General features: G+C 37.9%; 1 protein-coding gene across 3 annotated transcripts in view; it reads right to left on the bottom strand.

The window, feature by feature from the left end:
* ATP13A5 (ATPase 13A5) overlaps positions 1-14327 on the bottom strand; it is a 102085-nt gene that overhangs the window by 74362 nt on the left and 13396 nt on the right. For 2 of the 3 annotated variants that reach the window (XM_007517407.3, XM_060198498.1), the window contains exons 2-7: positions 11329-11502; positions 10502-10648; positions 10190-10260; positions 10001-10081; positions 5310-5379; positions 1958-2092 (exon numbers count right to left, since the gene is read on the bottom strand). In XM_007517407.3, the coding sequence (XP_007517469.1) occupies positions 1958-2092; positions 5310-5379; positions 10001-10081; positions 10190-10260; positions 10502-10648; positions 11329-11502 (678 nt within the window). The remainder of the gene's footprint in view (positions 1-1957; positions 2093-5309; positions 5380-10000; positions 10082-10189; positions 10261-10501; positions 10649-11328; positions 11503-14327) is intronic. The other variant, XM_060198497.1, reaches the window with a different exon arrangement.

Here is a 14327-nt window from a genome sequence, read left to right as displayed (position 1 = left end):
GAAATGGCCTTCAGGAGCAGTGGATTCATGGTGCAGGCACTGAGCCCCAGCAATAACCCTGGAGGCAAAAAAACAAAACAAAACACCAGAAGCTAGAAATTCTAGGAAATTTTAGGAATGTTGTGAGACAGATGAAACTCTTAAAAAAACAAAAACTTCTAAGACTATGAATAATGAATAATTATTGTGAAACTAATGAATAATTTTGTGCAACTTCTATTGGTGGCTCTGTGATGGCACCTACTTGAGTGCAAGCATTACCATATGCTCTAGCTCCCCACCTGCAGGAGGGAAGCTTCACAAGTGGTGAAGTAGATCTACTGGTGTTTACCTTTCTCTCTCTCTCTCTCTGTCTGTCTGTCTCTCCATTCACTCTCAATTTCTCTGTCCTATCAAATAAAATAGAAAGGGGGAGGGAAGGAAATAAGGATATCAGGAGTAGTGAACTGGCTGTGCTGGTTTTAAGCTAGAGAGAGAGAGAGAGAGACTGAGAGACAGAGACAGAGATAAAGGATGGAAGTCTAAATTGCAGCTTGGGGCTTAGAGTGGGACAACATTCATGCACAAGGAAAATAGCATATTTTCCAACATAAGAGAAGATGAGTTTAAGTATTCACTTAAAAGAACCCAGATAGAACAGACCTTTGGTGGTGGGCACGGTGTGTTAGCATGTAATCTTGAAAACCATTAATAAATCACTAAAAGTAAATAAAAACCCCAAGAGGATTCAGGGAAATAGTTCAGCAGGTATAGCACATGGCTTACAAAACTGAGGCCCCAGGTTTGATCCCTGACACTACATATACTGCAGTAGAAGCTGAAGAAAAAGAGTTGGGAGACAGATGAAGCATGATGGAACTGATGCTTTCTGCTTCCACTGATCCTATGGAGGCTATTAATATGAACTTTAGTAAAGAGAAAATGCCTCTATTCATCTGAGATTATGGGCCCTGAAGAAAATATATATGTTCTATTTGGATTCTAAGCCTGAATTTAACATCTGAAACTGTGATGAGCCTCTTTGAAATGATATATAAAGGCCATATCAAGATGTAAAGATGGCATATAATGAAACATTATTTCTCAAACCACAATTACAGGGAAAATAAAAATGCTTGCACTTTGTGGCAATGTCAAATAACGGCAGAAATTTATAGATGCCTACTCTCACATCAGAAGTCTTTCCTGCATCACTGACAGATAATGAATAGTTTGCAAGCCAGCCCACACACCATACTTATTGTAGCACTGTAGTAAAGTAGGGTTAAGAGATAAAAAGAAACAGATTCCTAATCATTATTTGAGTATCTTAACCCATCCATACCTAAAGTAAAAATAACTATGAAACTGTTTATGAGTTACTGGAGTTCAAGTTGGGTTTCTTTCACTGCATACTGAGATTTTTTTTATGCACAGTTAGGAGACTGCCCCTCACTCTGTACAGCCATGATGGGCATTAGTCCATCACAATGCTCTTCTCCACCCTCAGCTATAGCATCCGAGTCCTTCTTTTTAAAAAAATATTTTATTTATTTATCATTGGATAGAGACAGAAATTGACATGGGAGATAGAGAGGGAGAAAAACAGAGAGACACCTGTAACCATGCTTTAAACTCATGAACCAACCCCACTTCCACAGGCTTGTACCTGGGTCATACACACTGTAATGTGTGTGCTTAACCAGGTGTGCCACCTCTTGGCCCCAGTCAGAATCTTTCTAAGCATGGTATTCAATGAAGACTTCAGTTAATAATTATTTTTCAAAGATGTTTGAACCTATCTGGAATTTCTGAAACCTTCCTCCTAAGGTTCCAGCTTTAGTAAGTCCTGGCTTTTTGCTTTTTTAAAGGCTTATGCTTAATAAAGCAACCCCTTGCTCTCAGTGAAAACCCCATAGTTTCTGCTTCTTGTGCAGCCAGAAGCTAAACAGAATTAAACTGTGATGTCAGCACTTACCTGTCGCAAATCGTACACACTTAAGATAATGAATAAAACAGAAAGGATGATGATGGCCACAGAATATTCTATGTAACCTTGAGACAGCCATAAAGTTAGGGTAAAGGCTTGGAACACATAGAATGGATTTAAAACCTGTAGATACAAAAATTACATTTAAGTCACTTTTAGTAGCCATCAAGATTATATTCATTCTTTACAGATTTTTTTTCCAATTTCAAATCATACAAAGTCTAACACAGTAATTCTCTTAGATCTATGTTGATTTTTAGTAAAGATAATGAGGGTTTAGTAAAGATAATGAGGGTTATTTGCCTTTTAAAATAAATTTACCCAGAGTGGATAAGAAACATAGTTCATTCTCTTTTCAAAATAAATTTCGGGAGTCGGGCGGTGGCGCAGCGGGTTAAGCGCAGGTGTCGCTAAGCACAAGGACCAGCGGAAGGATCCCGGTTCGAGCCCCCGGCTCCCCACCTGCAGGGGAGTCGCTTCACAGGCGGTGAAGCAGGTCTGCAGGTGTCTGTCTTTCTCTCCCCCTCTCTGTCTTCCCCTCTCCTCTCCATTTCTCTCTGTCCTATCCAACAACAATGACATCAATAATAACTACAACAATAAAACAACAAGGGCAACAAAAGGAATAAATAAATAAAATAAAAAAATAAATAAATTTCAATTATTTTGATTATAAGCTTGTTTTGGGGGGATGTAACCATGTGCTATAGGTTTAGTCAAGTGGTGAAATAAAACTTAAAGGTTTGGGGCCGGGCGGTAGCACACTGGGTTAAGCGCACATAGTACTAAGCACAAGGATTCTGGTTTGAGCCCATGGCTCTCTATCTGCAGGGGGGTTGCATGACAAGCAGTGAAGCAGGTCTGCAGGTGTTTATCTTTCTCTCTCCATCTCTGTCTTCCCCTCCCCTCTTAATTTCTCTTTGTTCTATCCAAATTTTTTAAAAGAAATTTAAAAAGAAAAATGGTTAAAGGAGCAGTGGATTCCTAGTGCAGACACCAAGCCCCAGCAATAACCCTGGAAGTAAAAAAAAAAAAAAAAAAAAAAAGTTCTGTTTTTATCAATATCATTTTAAAATGGCACAGTCTTTACATCACAAGTCTTAGCAGGATCCTCTAAGAAGCCATCAGGTCAGTGTGGGTATTCCCTTAAATGAGGTGGGATAGGGAAAAGAGGTCTTCCAAAGAACTATAAGGAAAATCTTAGGCAGAGAGCATCCTCAGCACCAGATCTGGTCACTCATCCAGGTACTTCCAGGTCCCTTGACAATAACTTTGATTTTGTTTTTAATTCCCTCAATTTTCTATAATTTTATCTTTCTGACTCTACTATTTAAAAGATAGCAGTGAAACCTACTAGTGACTTGGTAGAGTCCAGTGCCTGAGGACTTAGATTCGATCCCCAGCACCATGTAGGAGCACCATGGGAGGCAGATGGGGAACTCCACAGATGGTAAAACAGTACTCTAGTGCCTCTCTCCTTCCCAGTAATACAGAACTTAAAAGGCTGGTTTGAGGGGCCAGACGGTGTGCACCTCGATGAGTGCACACATTACAGTGTATAAGGACCTAGGTTCAAGCCCCTGATCCCCACCTGCAAGGGGGCAAAGCTTCACGAGTGGTGAAGCAGGTGTCTCTCTGTCTCTTTCTCTCTGTGTGTCCCCTCCTATCTCAATTTATCTCTGTCTCTGTCCAATAATAAATAAATAGGAAAAGAAGAGAAGGAACATCACTTTATAAATAAATATCTGGTTTGAACCCACAAGATGGAAGCTTCCCAAATGGTGAAGCAGTGCTGCAAGTGCTTCTCTTTCTCTCTCCCTTTCTCCTTTCTCTCTGTCTCTATCACAGTAAATTGACATAGTAATTAAAATCAAGCATTAAAAGAATAAAATAAAGTAAAAACTTGTTTGAGAGGTCAGCAAAGTGGCTTGCTTGGATGACGAATGACTTCTCTGTGTGTGTCACCCAGGTTTGAGCTGAGCCTCCACTAAATTAAAGACACTGTTCTCTCTCTCTCTCTCTCTCTCTCTCTCTCTGTCTGTCTCTCTCTCTCTTTCTGTCTCTCTCTCTTACTCTCTCTCTCTGTGTCTCTGTCTCTCTCTTCTTCTCTGTCTCTAAAACAAACAAACAAAAAAATGGCTTGAGAATGCAGCTCAGCTATATTGCACATGTGTCTGGCCCTGTGTTCCTTCTCCAGAACTGAATAAGACATGTATAATGGTAGCAGAGAAGGCAACTTGTGGGAGGTAGCAAAAGTCATGCAACATATACCACAGGGAAATTCCGAGATCTTCTGAGCTAGCATCATAAATGGTTTCATGATTACTAAATGGAATATTAGCTCCACCCAATGCCACTCTTCCATAGCTCTACTTTGTAATGTTCTCTAATGTATTAAACAAACTTGAACGTTAGACCTAAAAATGAACTGGTAATCTGTGCGTTAGTCATACCATAGAGTTTTGTTAAACCTGTGGCTATATTTTGTGCACTAAAAAGGATTTTACTCCTTAATGTTTCTTATTATTGCCATTCCAACATGTCTTTCTCACAAATTATAGCTCTCCTGTTTGGTTGCATAAAATACTTTAATTGTAGATTATGCATTCATATGATTTCCAGTTTACATAAGTGCAGTAGCAAATTGGTTAAATATATCTTGTAGGAGAAACACTACCATAATAATTGATTTAATTCCTTTTTATTATTTTGAAACCCAGTGGAAAATAGTTTTAGATGCCCTTTTCTTTTTTACTAGTGTGCCAGAAAATACTAGCACACTTTCCTTTGTTGTTGTTGTTTTGCATTATATGAGTCTTTCTATACTTGTCAAAATGAGCAGAGTATTCGTAATCATTTCCATTACCATCATGGTTCCATTTCCTTGCTGTAGCTATGCACTTGTGATCCTTTTCTTTTGGAGTTTTCTTCAAGATAAACTTTCTTGGGAGAGTTAAGAATAGCTCAGTAAACTATACCTCAGACCCTAACTTCTGTCTATTCTTCTGACTGATGTATGTTAGATATTTAGCATCCAAAATTCTATATATTGATAGTTGAGTACTATAGGTGTTGAACTATCTGGTTCTGGTTGTTAATTGTCCACTAATAAGATGTGTGTGTGTGTGTGTGTGTGTGTGTGTGTGTGTGTGTGTGTGTGTGTGTGTTTGCTCTTAAATCACTTTTCTTTTTCTTCTGTCATCAGTTTTCACATTTATGAAATATTTGCATGCAACACAGATGCTATTCACAGTGGCATGTCTATGTGTTACATACGGTTACCCTGAGTAATAGAAATCAAAGGAGAAGAAAGATTTTAAAGAGAAAAGAAAGTCGTTACCTGTTTAACCAGCAGCTTCCATATGGGTTGAATTTCCACCTCAATGGTATTGGGCCCACACACTAATCTTCTATTGGAGATTGGTCATATTAGTAGCAAAAGCTCAGTGACAGGTGAATGAATACAGATCAATCTAAGCAGAAGTAATTTCTCTACCCATTAGAGAGTTTATACCTTCTATCAAAAATTAGTGTGCAAATTTTGAAGCACTAACGTTTTTAAAGTGAATGTCTGTATATGGTAGACAAAATTGTTTCCTGTTTAAAAGTTATCCTATGTACAGTATAATTCAGGAGTGAAAATATAACTAGAAATGTATTTTTGAGTAATTCTTAAAGGAATTTGATTATTTCCAAAGAAGATCTAAAGCATGAAGATATTTCTGAACTCTGCAAATAACGCTAGGTAGCTATTAGAGATGTGTTTCTGTCTTGGTATTCCCAGCACTTAGAACAGATCCTCATCATATATTTATTCAGGAAATACATGAATGAGTAAGCCAAAAAACTGGAAGATGATATATTATCAGGATGACGATACCTTGTAAATCCACACATATATACATTATAATACCACACCCTGATGTTTGTATATTTTACAATTTTTTTTTTTTACAAAAGTCTCTTTCCTTTGGTCATTACAATAGTCCAAAGGAAAGGACTAGTATAGCCATTTTGCCTATGGGAAGAACTCTTCAGTGTAAATATTTTGCACAGAGATGATAGGTCAGAAATTGCATAGAGCCTTATATAAATTATAGTGTACATAATCACCTTTAGTCATCTCATCACATTATGCGATGAGATTTCATAGCATCATATTTATTGTAAATAAAACTGAAATTCAGATAAACTTTATCACTTTCTTAGAGCCTCAGAACTAAAATGAAACAGTCAGGCTTCATTCCATGGTCTCCATGACTTCACAACCCTGACTGTGTACATCCCAATAATGAAAATTTATATGATGGATCTAAAGTACAACTGAGAACTGAGTCCATATTTGTTTAACTTTTACATCAAGATTTTCAAAGTGATATTGCTACTCACAAATGTCAGAAAGGACTCAAATCAAGGTCTCCTGATTACATTTCATGAAAACAATGAGGTTCAGAGTGGCTGAAAACCAGAGAGGCCAATCAGTAAGTGCTGCTGATTTCACAAGTACTTAAACCTCTTACTGGAAAGAGGTTATAATACAAGGCACTGTGATGCTCAAAATTATTTTATTCAAATCCTTGGAGAGAGCCTGTTCACTTCCTAGGACCCAAAACTTGCCCTTCTATCTCTTTCTGCTTGGACTGTCCTTCCCACATTAATGTCTACTTCACCTTAAGAACTAAACTTGAGGGAGTCGGGCAGTAGCACAGCGGGTTAAGCGGACATGACTCGAAGCTTAAGGACCCTTATAAGGATCCCGGTTTGAGCCTCTGGCCCCCCACCTGCAGGGGTGTCACTTCACAGGTGGTGAAGCAGGTCTGCAAGTGTCTATCTTTCTCCCCCCTCTCTGTCTTCCCCTCCTCTCTCCATCTCTCTCTGTCCTATCTAACAACGACATCAATAACAACAACAATAATAACTACAACAACAATAAAAAACAAAGGCAACAAAAGGGAAAAGAAATAAATATAAAAAATTTAAAAAGAAAAAAAGAGAACTAAATCTGACAATTGAATCTAGTGATGGAGAGATGTGAGGTCTAACAGACTGATTAGAACAGTTTTTCTTTGAAATCTTTTTTAAAATTTATTATTCTTTATTGGGAGGATTAATAGTTTCAGTCAACTGTAAAATGCAGTCGTTTGTACATGTGTAACATTTCTCAGTTTTCCATGTTTCTGTCTAACCCCCTCAGGTCCCTCCCCCCCTCACCTCTGCCATCATGTTTGAGGACCTGAATACTCCTGTCCCACCCCAAGCCCCACCGCCAGAGTCTGTAACTGTGGTGTAGTACACGGACTCCAGTCCAAGTTCTGCTTTGTGGTTTTCCCCTCTGTCCTTTTTTTTTTCAACTTCTGTCTATGAGTTCCCCTTAAATCTTTGTATGGCTCTTCCCTCATGACCAGCTAGCTGATTGGTATCAAGAGAAGCTTTTCATCATCATTTTGTGTATCCCTTTCCTTTACTTATTATATTAGACATTTTTGTGTCATATAGTTTATTGTAGTCAAATTGTTCTGTAACATAAGTTTCAGATGTTTGGCTCTGTAATTAGATATCTGTATTCTATTCATCCCTTTACAATGGAGCCTGTTTGCCCAGGTTACCTACCACCCGACTCATTCTCTCCCCAGTAACCACCACTGTTTTCTCTGTATCCAAGAGCTGGTTTTTTTTCCTAGATTCATTAATTTGAATTTTCTTTATTTTCCACATATCAGTGACACAAACATTCAATATTTTTTCAGTCTGACTTCAACTAGCATATTACTCTCAAATCCCATTTATGTTGTTGCATATGGCAATTTCATCTAATTATATTGGTAACTGGTGCTTCCTTGAATGTATATGCCACATCTTTATTCACTCATTCATTGATGAAAAATTAGGTTGTTTCCATAACTTAGCCATTGCAAGTAGTATTATTCTCTTGTTTTTCATGCATGAAAGCTCAAATCTACTTAAAAAAAAAAATACCTGTATACGGGGGGCCGGGTGGGAGCACAGTGGGTTAAAAGCACATGGCGCGAGGCACAAGGACCCTCCCAAGGATCCTGGTTCCAGCCCCCGGTTCCCCACTTGTGGGTGAGTAGGGCGGTCTCCTCGCAAGCAGTGAAGCAGGTCTGCTGGTGCCTTTCTCTTCCCCTCTCTGTCTTCCTCTCCTCTCTTGATTTCTCTCTATCCTGTCCAACAACAACAATAATAACAACAAGGGCAACAAAAATGGGGAAAATGGCCTCCAGGAGCAGTGGATTCGTAGTGTAGGCACCAAGCCCCAAGGATACCCCTGGAGGCCAAAAAATGTATATGATAATAACTAAAACAAGTAGTCACGTTTAATTTAAGTATTGGCCTTACACTAAAAATAAATAAATAAATAAATAAATAAATAAATATTCCACATTTGACTTGTTTTCTTTATACTCCAAATAAATACACTCATAAAATAAAAATGTACATTTAGAATTATCTTATCTCTTCTATTCATTACATTTGACAAGCTAAATTCTTTGTCTTCCTTATTAGATTTCAAGTTCTTTATTGTGTGGGCCAGATTTAAATTTAATTATGTATGATGCTTATTAAAACTTGTCACTTGATAAATAAGGAAAAATGGGAGATAGCTACACTGATGGAAAGCCTGTCTTGTGTAAATGGTTTCCTAGGCAAAGCATATCAACATTTGTCAGCTAAATTTCCTGAATGACCTATATCAATCCATTACATGTCTTATGTTTAATGCTATTAAACCAATATGCTTTAAAACTTTCTGTATCTCAGTGTATTAACACCACATCTGAAATATGCAATGATGTAATTTCTAAGACATTTTGTAATATTATTATAGTCTAGCCACCCAGTTCATTTGTCATAGTGTTCAGGCAGGGGGAAAACTTACAACAGATCAGCCATTTTCAGGGATGGTACACATGAAAATTATTGAGATATTTGTTGAAAATGAGTATCTTCTCTTACTACTACCCTTAGCTTTTACATAATAAGACTCCTGGAAGTAGGGTTCAAGAGCTGCTATTTTTAAATACCAGAGTGTTTTTAAGTCTGAAAATTTATATTTCTCCTGTCTGAGAAAGATTATAAAGGTGATATCCTTAAAAACTGGCATGAAAAGAAAATGATCATAAAGATTCTGGGGGGAATGTCTACAATGATGTCTTTTCAGATTCACCAGACTCCATCATTTTAAATCATAGATGATTGAACGTAGGGTCTCTAAATCACTGTGAACAAATGAGCAATGTCATCATTTCTTAATCCACATGCATCTGTGGGTATCATTTTCAGAAGTGTTCAACTGTTCCTCCTCTCTCCTACTGTTTAGTGACTATCCCATAGCAAGGACTAATCTTTTTTTTTTTTTTTCCTTCCCTAACATTACTAGTGCATTGCAAAATTTCTGGCATACAGAGACACTAGGCTAGTAGATCAGTGAGTGCATTCATATATTTGTTCATTCCACAAGTAGGTATTTATGGTAGCAGTTCTACCACAAACTGGGCACTGTTCTAAGTGTTATCAACATGACAGTGAATGATATAACTAACTGAGCCAACACAATCCTCATCTCCTGCGCTCTTCTCCATAGTAAAATGCAATCATAATATTCTTTCTATTTCTCAGAGGATTTGGAAGATAAGAAGCTGATGTTCTGGTAGTGGGAACTGTGTGGAGTTGTATCCCTCTTATCCTATGGTTTTTGTCAGTGTTTCCTTTGTATACATAAAAATTACAAAAAAATAAAAATAAATAAACCGATGTTTATAAAATGACTCAAAAACACAGGAAAGACTATTCTATAATCCTGAGTAAAAATTGAATGTTGTTTGATTGCATTATTCTTTTTAATCTATTCAATTTTTCTAAGTTTGTCTAATATAAGAACAATTTAGATTCTCTGTACACCAACAAATTAAGTTGAATTATATGGAGTTGATGAAGAATTATGTCAACAGTGACAGATCTAAGCCATTTGATATTGCCTGTTCTGCTTTCAGAGAATGCTAAAAGCTATACCTGATTTCTTGCTCTTCACTGGTCAGACCCAAGCCAAAAGTATGGTGGATGTCATAGCAAGAATTGCTGTCTTCTAGCAACCTAAAATGTAATCAGTACAGGAATCATACTTCAGTTCATGGCATTCAACAAATCATTGTTTCTTCCACTGGTATTCTGATTTAGTAGTAAGAGAAAAGTCAGACTTACCCAACTTTCTGAAATTTCTTCTCCAAGTTGTCCCAAACATACCTTATTTTCTGCACCTGGATACATCGAAGCTGCAATTAAAAAAAAAAGTATGAAAGAACTAGATGTCATTCACAAAGAAATACCCATCCAATACAGGTCCCTGGGCAGCTCTCTTTTCTTTAATAGATACCTTTAATCCATAGCCCAGCAGTGTAATGAAATTTTAAGCATATCAGCACTTTCTTTGTTTTTTTTTTTTGTTGTTGTTGTTGTTGGTAGATGATTTTTAGGAAAAACATGTCATAACATTATACACTTAAAGCCACTTACTTTTAACTCTGGCTTCAATACAGCATGGTTTATGATAGAGTGATGGTCAGCCACCAGCGGCTGTTCTGGGTTCTTGCTTATTGGAAACTTCAGAGAGGATAAATAGAGACAGATCACTTTCTTTCTCGTGTACCTCTGAAATTCATCCTAGAAAAGACAATTTACGTCATGAAATTCTTGAATTGTATTCAATAAGGTTCTCAGGTAACCAAATACCTCCCCAACTGCTAGACAACTGGTTTCAAAAGTTTGGACAATAGACAAGAATATCAGCATTATCTTAGAACTTACTAGAAATGTAAATTTTCAAACATACTGAACACACAGGAATTCTGTGGATGTAACCAAGTCTGTCATTTATGGAGCTTCCCAAGTAAATCTGATTCACACTACAATTTGTAAGCCACTGTGCTAGAGAATAAAAATAAACTTTGCAGGGAAGTTTGATATTTAGAAATTAGTTTCCGGCTATCTTGAAATGACAATTAGATGTTTAAAATGTCTCATCTACTTAAAATGCATATTTATTAAAAATGTAATAGTGATTCCTATGTTATGTTTTTAAGACTTGCAACACTGACAACTACTTTTCATGTAAGCACGCTGACAAATTAGCCTGTTGTGGTAAAAGCTTTCCCAGGATGACAGGGAAGAACTGTTCTGTTTATTCCTGTGTCAAAATAAGAGAGGACATGCACATGGCAGGGGTAGTTCTGCCACCTTCTATTTGGGGAGGAGAAGCTCTTTATACACAGAGGGAGAGCCACCCTCTATAATGCTCTTTATCTATTACTTGTGGCACAGATGAAACACAGAAGGGGACATACCGTCGTCCTTAGTAAAAGACTATCTGCCTCTTGCAAAGAACAAGGAGTGCAGGTGATCCACACCCTCCACTGGGGCCTCCAGTAGAGGACTAGCTGAAGAGAACCACAGGTCAGCACCGATGCTATTAAGCAGAAAACTCTACGTAGGTTCTGAGTCCGGTATCCAAACACCTCCTGGAAAGTAAACATATCATTTTTGTTTCAAGAAATAGCCACTTTTGATTCAGGGATGTAAGTTAGGAGAGAAACCCTATTTCAGGTGGTTGAACCAGACTGAGTACTTAAAACTGTCAGCTGATGTAATAAAACAAAGGTTCCTTTTATCACCCTGGCATATAGAACTGGAGCATTGGAAAGAAGAAGCACGGAATGGACAGGCTTATTTCTTTCTATTTACTTTTAAATGTCACCTTAGATTTTTTTTTAAGAAAAATAACTCATGTTTTCTCCAGTTTTTCTTTGTGTAAGTTTGACATTTTTTAAAAAGTTTAATTTTAATTTTATTTAATGAGAGAGAGAAATACCAGAACACTACTCTGTTCTGGTTTATGGTGGTGCTGGTGATTGAACTTGGGACCACAGAGCCTCAGTCAAGAAAGTCATTTGTGGGAGTCGGGCTGTAGCGCAGCGGGTTAAGCACAGGTGGCGCAAAGCACAAGGACCGGCATAAGGATCCCGGTTCGAACCCTGGCTCCCCACCTGCAGGGGAGTCGCTTCACAGGTGGTGAAGCAGGTCTGCAGGTGTCTATCTTTCTCTCCTCCTCTCTGTCTTCCCCTCCTCTCTCCATTTCTCTCTGTCCTATCCAACAACGACAACAACAATAATAATAACTACAACAATAAAACAACAAGGGCAACAAAAGGGAATAAATAAATAAAGAAAAAAAAAGAAAGTCATTTGTAACCATTATGTTATCTCCCCAGCTCTGGTTTAAGTTTTACTTTTTTCTTAAGGTTCATAAGAATGTATCAGAGGAAGATGACAAAATTGTATGATCCACATTTCTGTATCTAATTTTATTCAAATTCAGCTTTGCTATATAATAACATGATTTGATAGGATTGAAAATATAAATAGTGCACTACTTTCTAAAACACAGGGACAAAATAAATTAAGAGAGTATTCCCATGGGCTTGGAAGACTTCCAAAAGAAAGTTTATATGTGCTTACCTTAAGAATAACAAGATAGAGGCCAGATGGTGGCACATCTGGTTGAGTGCACACATTACAGTGTTTGAGGACCTGGGTTCAAGTCCCCAGTCCCCACCTGCAGGGGGGAAGCTTGACAAATGGTGAATCAGGGCTGCAGGTATCTCTCTCTTATCTCCCTTCTCAATTTCTTTCTGTCCAATTATAAATTAATAAAAAATCAAAATAAGTATATTTAAAAGAATAACAAGATAAAATATTTCTAAGATTTTTAAAATTTTTTATTATCTTTATTTATTGAATAGAGACAGCCAGAAATTGAGAGGGAAATAGAGACAGACAGACAGACACCTGCAGCACTGCTTCACCACTTGCAAAGCTTTCCCCTTGCAGGTGGGGACTGGAGGCTTGAACCCGGGTCCTTGAGCACTGTAACATGTGCACTCAACCAGGTACGCTACCACCCAGTCCCCTAACTTTTTTTTAACATTTGTTAGTACGGGTTCAGCATTCCCCAAAATTTATTAGGCAGGCTTTCCCCATGATGTTCAAAGTAGGTTCCTTTCTTTCTTTTTCTCTCTTTCTTTCTTTTTTCTTTCTTTCTTTCTGTCTCTCTTTCTTTCTTTCTTTCTTTCTTCCTTTCTTTCTTCCTTCCTTCCTTTCTTTCTTTCTTTCTTTCTTTCTTTCTTTCTTTCTTTCTTTCACTCTCTCTTTCCTTTTTCTTTTCTTTTTTCTTTTTAGCAGAGCACTAATGAGCTCTGGTTTATAGTGGTGTGGAGATTGAGCCTGGGACTTCCGTAGCCTCAGGCATGAGAGTCTCTTTGCATAACCATTATTCTATTTACCCACCCCTGACCCAGAGTAGGTTTTTCTGAAGTGTGCCGTTTGGGTATTTAGAATTAAGGTTAATCAAGGCCCTAGGGGATACTTTAGCTTCAAATAATAATGATTTACTTATATTTAGGGTGAATTTCTAAAATAATATTGTCATGAAAGAACCCTCTCATAGGACAAAGGTTTTGCCAGGTGAACTGTGCATTCCTCGTCAGGTTAGTGCCTCTCCTCTTTCCTCAGTGCCTCAAGCCCCCTAGCCCATACCTCAGCACAACCAGTTTGTCTCATTTACTTTGAGTCAAGTACTTTATCTATGCATTTGTGATTCTATTTAGACTTATTCTCCTACAATCTAGCCAATGTTAATTTTGTTTGCTTCTCTAATCTGAGAAGCATCCAAAGGGGTCAGGTAATTTAAGATTAGTTTCTATTTCCCCTTGTTGTAAAGAAATCTCTTATTTTTATTTATTTATTTGTTTGTTTATTTATTTATTCCCTTTTGTTGCCCTTGTTGTTTTATTGTTGTAGTTATTATTGTTGTTGTTGTTGATGTCATCGTTGTTGGATAGGACAGACAGAAATCGAGAGAGGAGGGGAAGACAGAGGGGAAGAGAAAGATAGATACCTGGAGACCGGCTTCACCGCTTGTGAAGAGATTCCCCTGCAGGTGGGGAGCCCGGAGCTCTAAAGGGGATCCTTACTCCACTCCTTGTGCTTTGCACCACCTGCTCTTAACCGATGGCGCTACCACCACACTCCCAGAAATCTCTTATTTTTAAGGGGCCAGGTGGTGGCGCCACACCTGGTTAAGCACACACATTACAGTGCGCAAGGACCCAGGTTCAAGCCCCTGGTCCCCACCTGCAGGGGGAACGCTTCATGAGTGGTGAAGCAGGGCTGCAGGTGCCTCTCTGGCTCTCTCCCTTTCTATCGCCCCCCTCCTCTCAATTTCTGCTGTCTCTATCTAATAAATAAAGATAATTAAAAATTTTTTAAAAATTTTAAAAGATAAGAT

The sequence above is a fragment of the Erinaceus europaeus genome, chromosome 9 (genome assembly GCF_950295315.1).
Source record: "Erinaceus europaeus chromosome 9, mEriEur2.1, whole genome shotgun sequence".
Taxonomy (NCBI): domain Eukaryota; kingdom Metazoa; phylum Chordata; class Mammalia; order Eulipotyphla; family Erinaceidae; genus Erinaceus; species Erinaceus europaeus.
The sequence above is the reverse complement of the archived record's forward strand: the minus strand, read 5'-3'. Positions and strand labels throughout refer to the sequence as shown.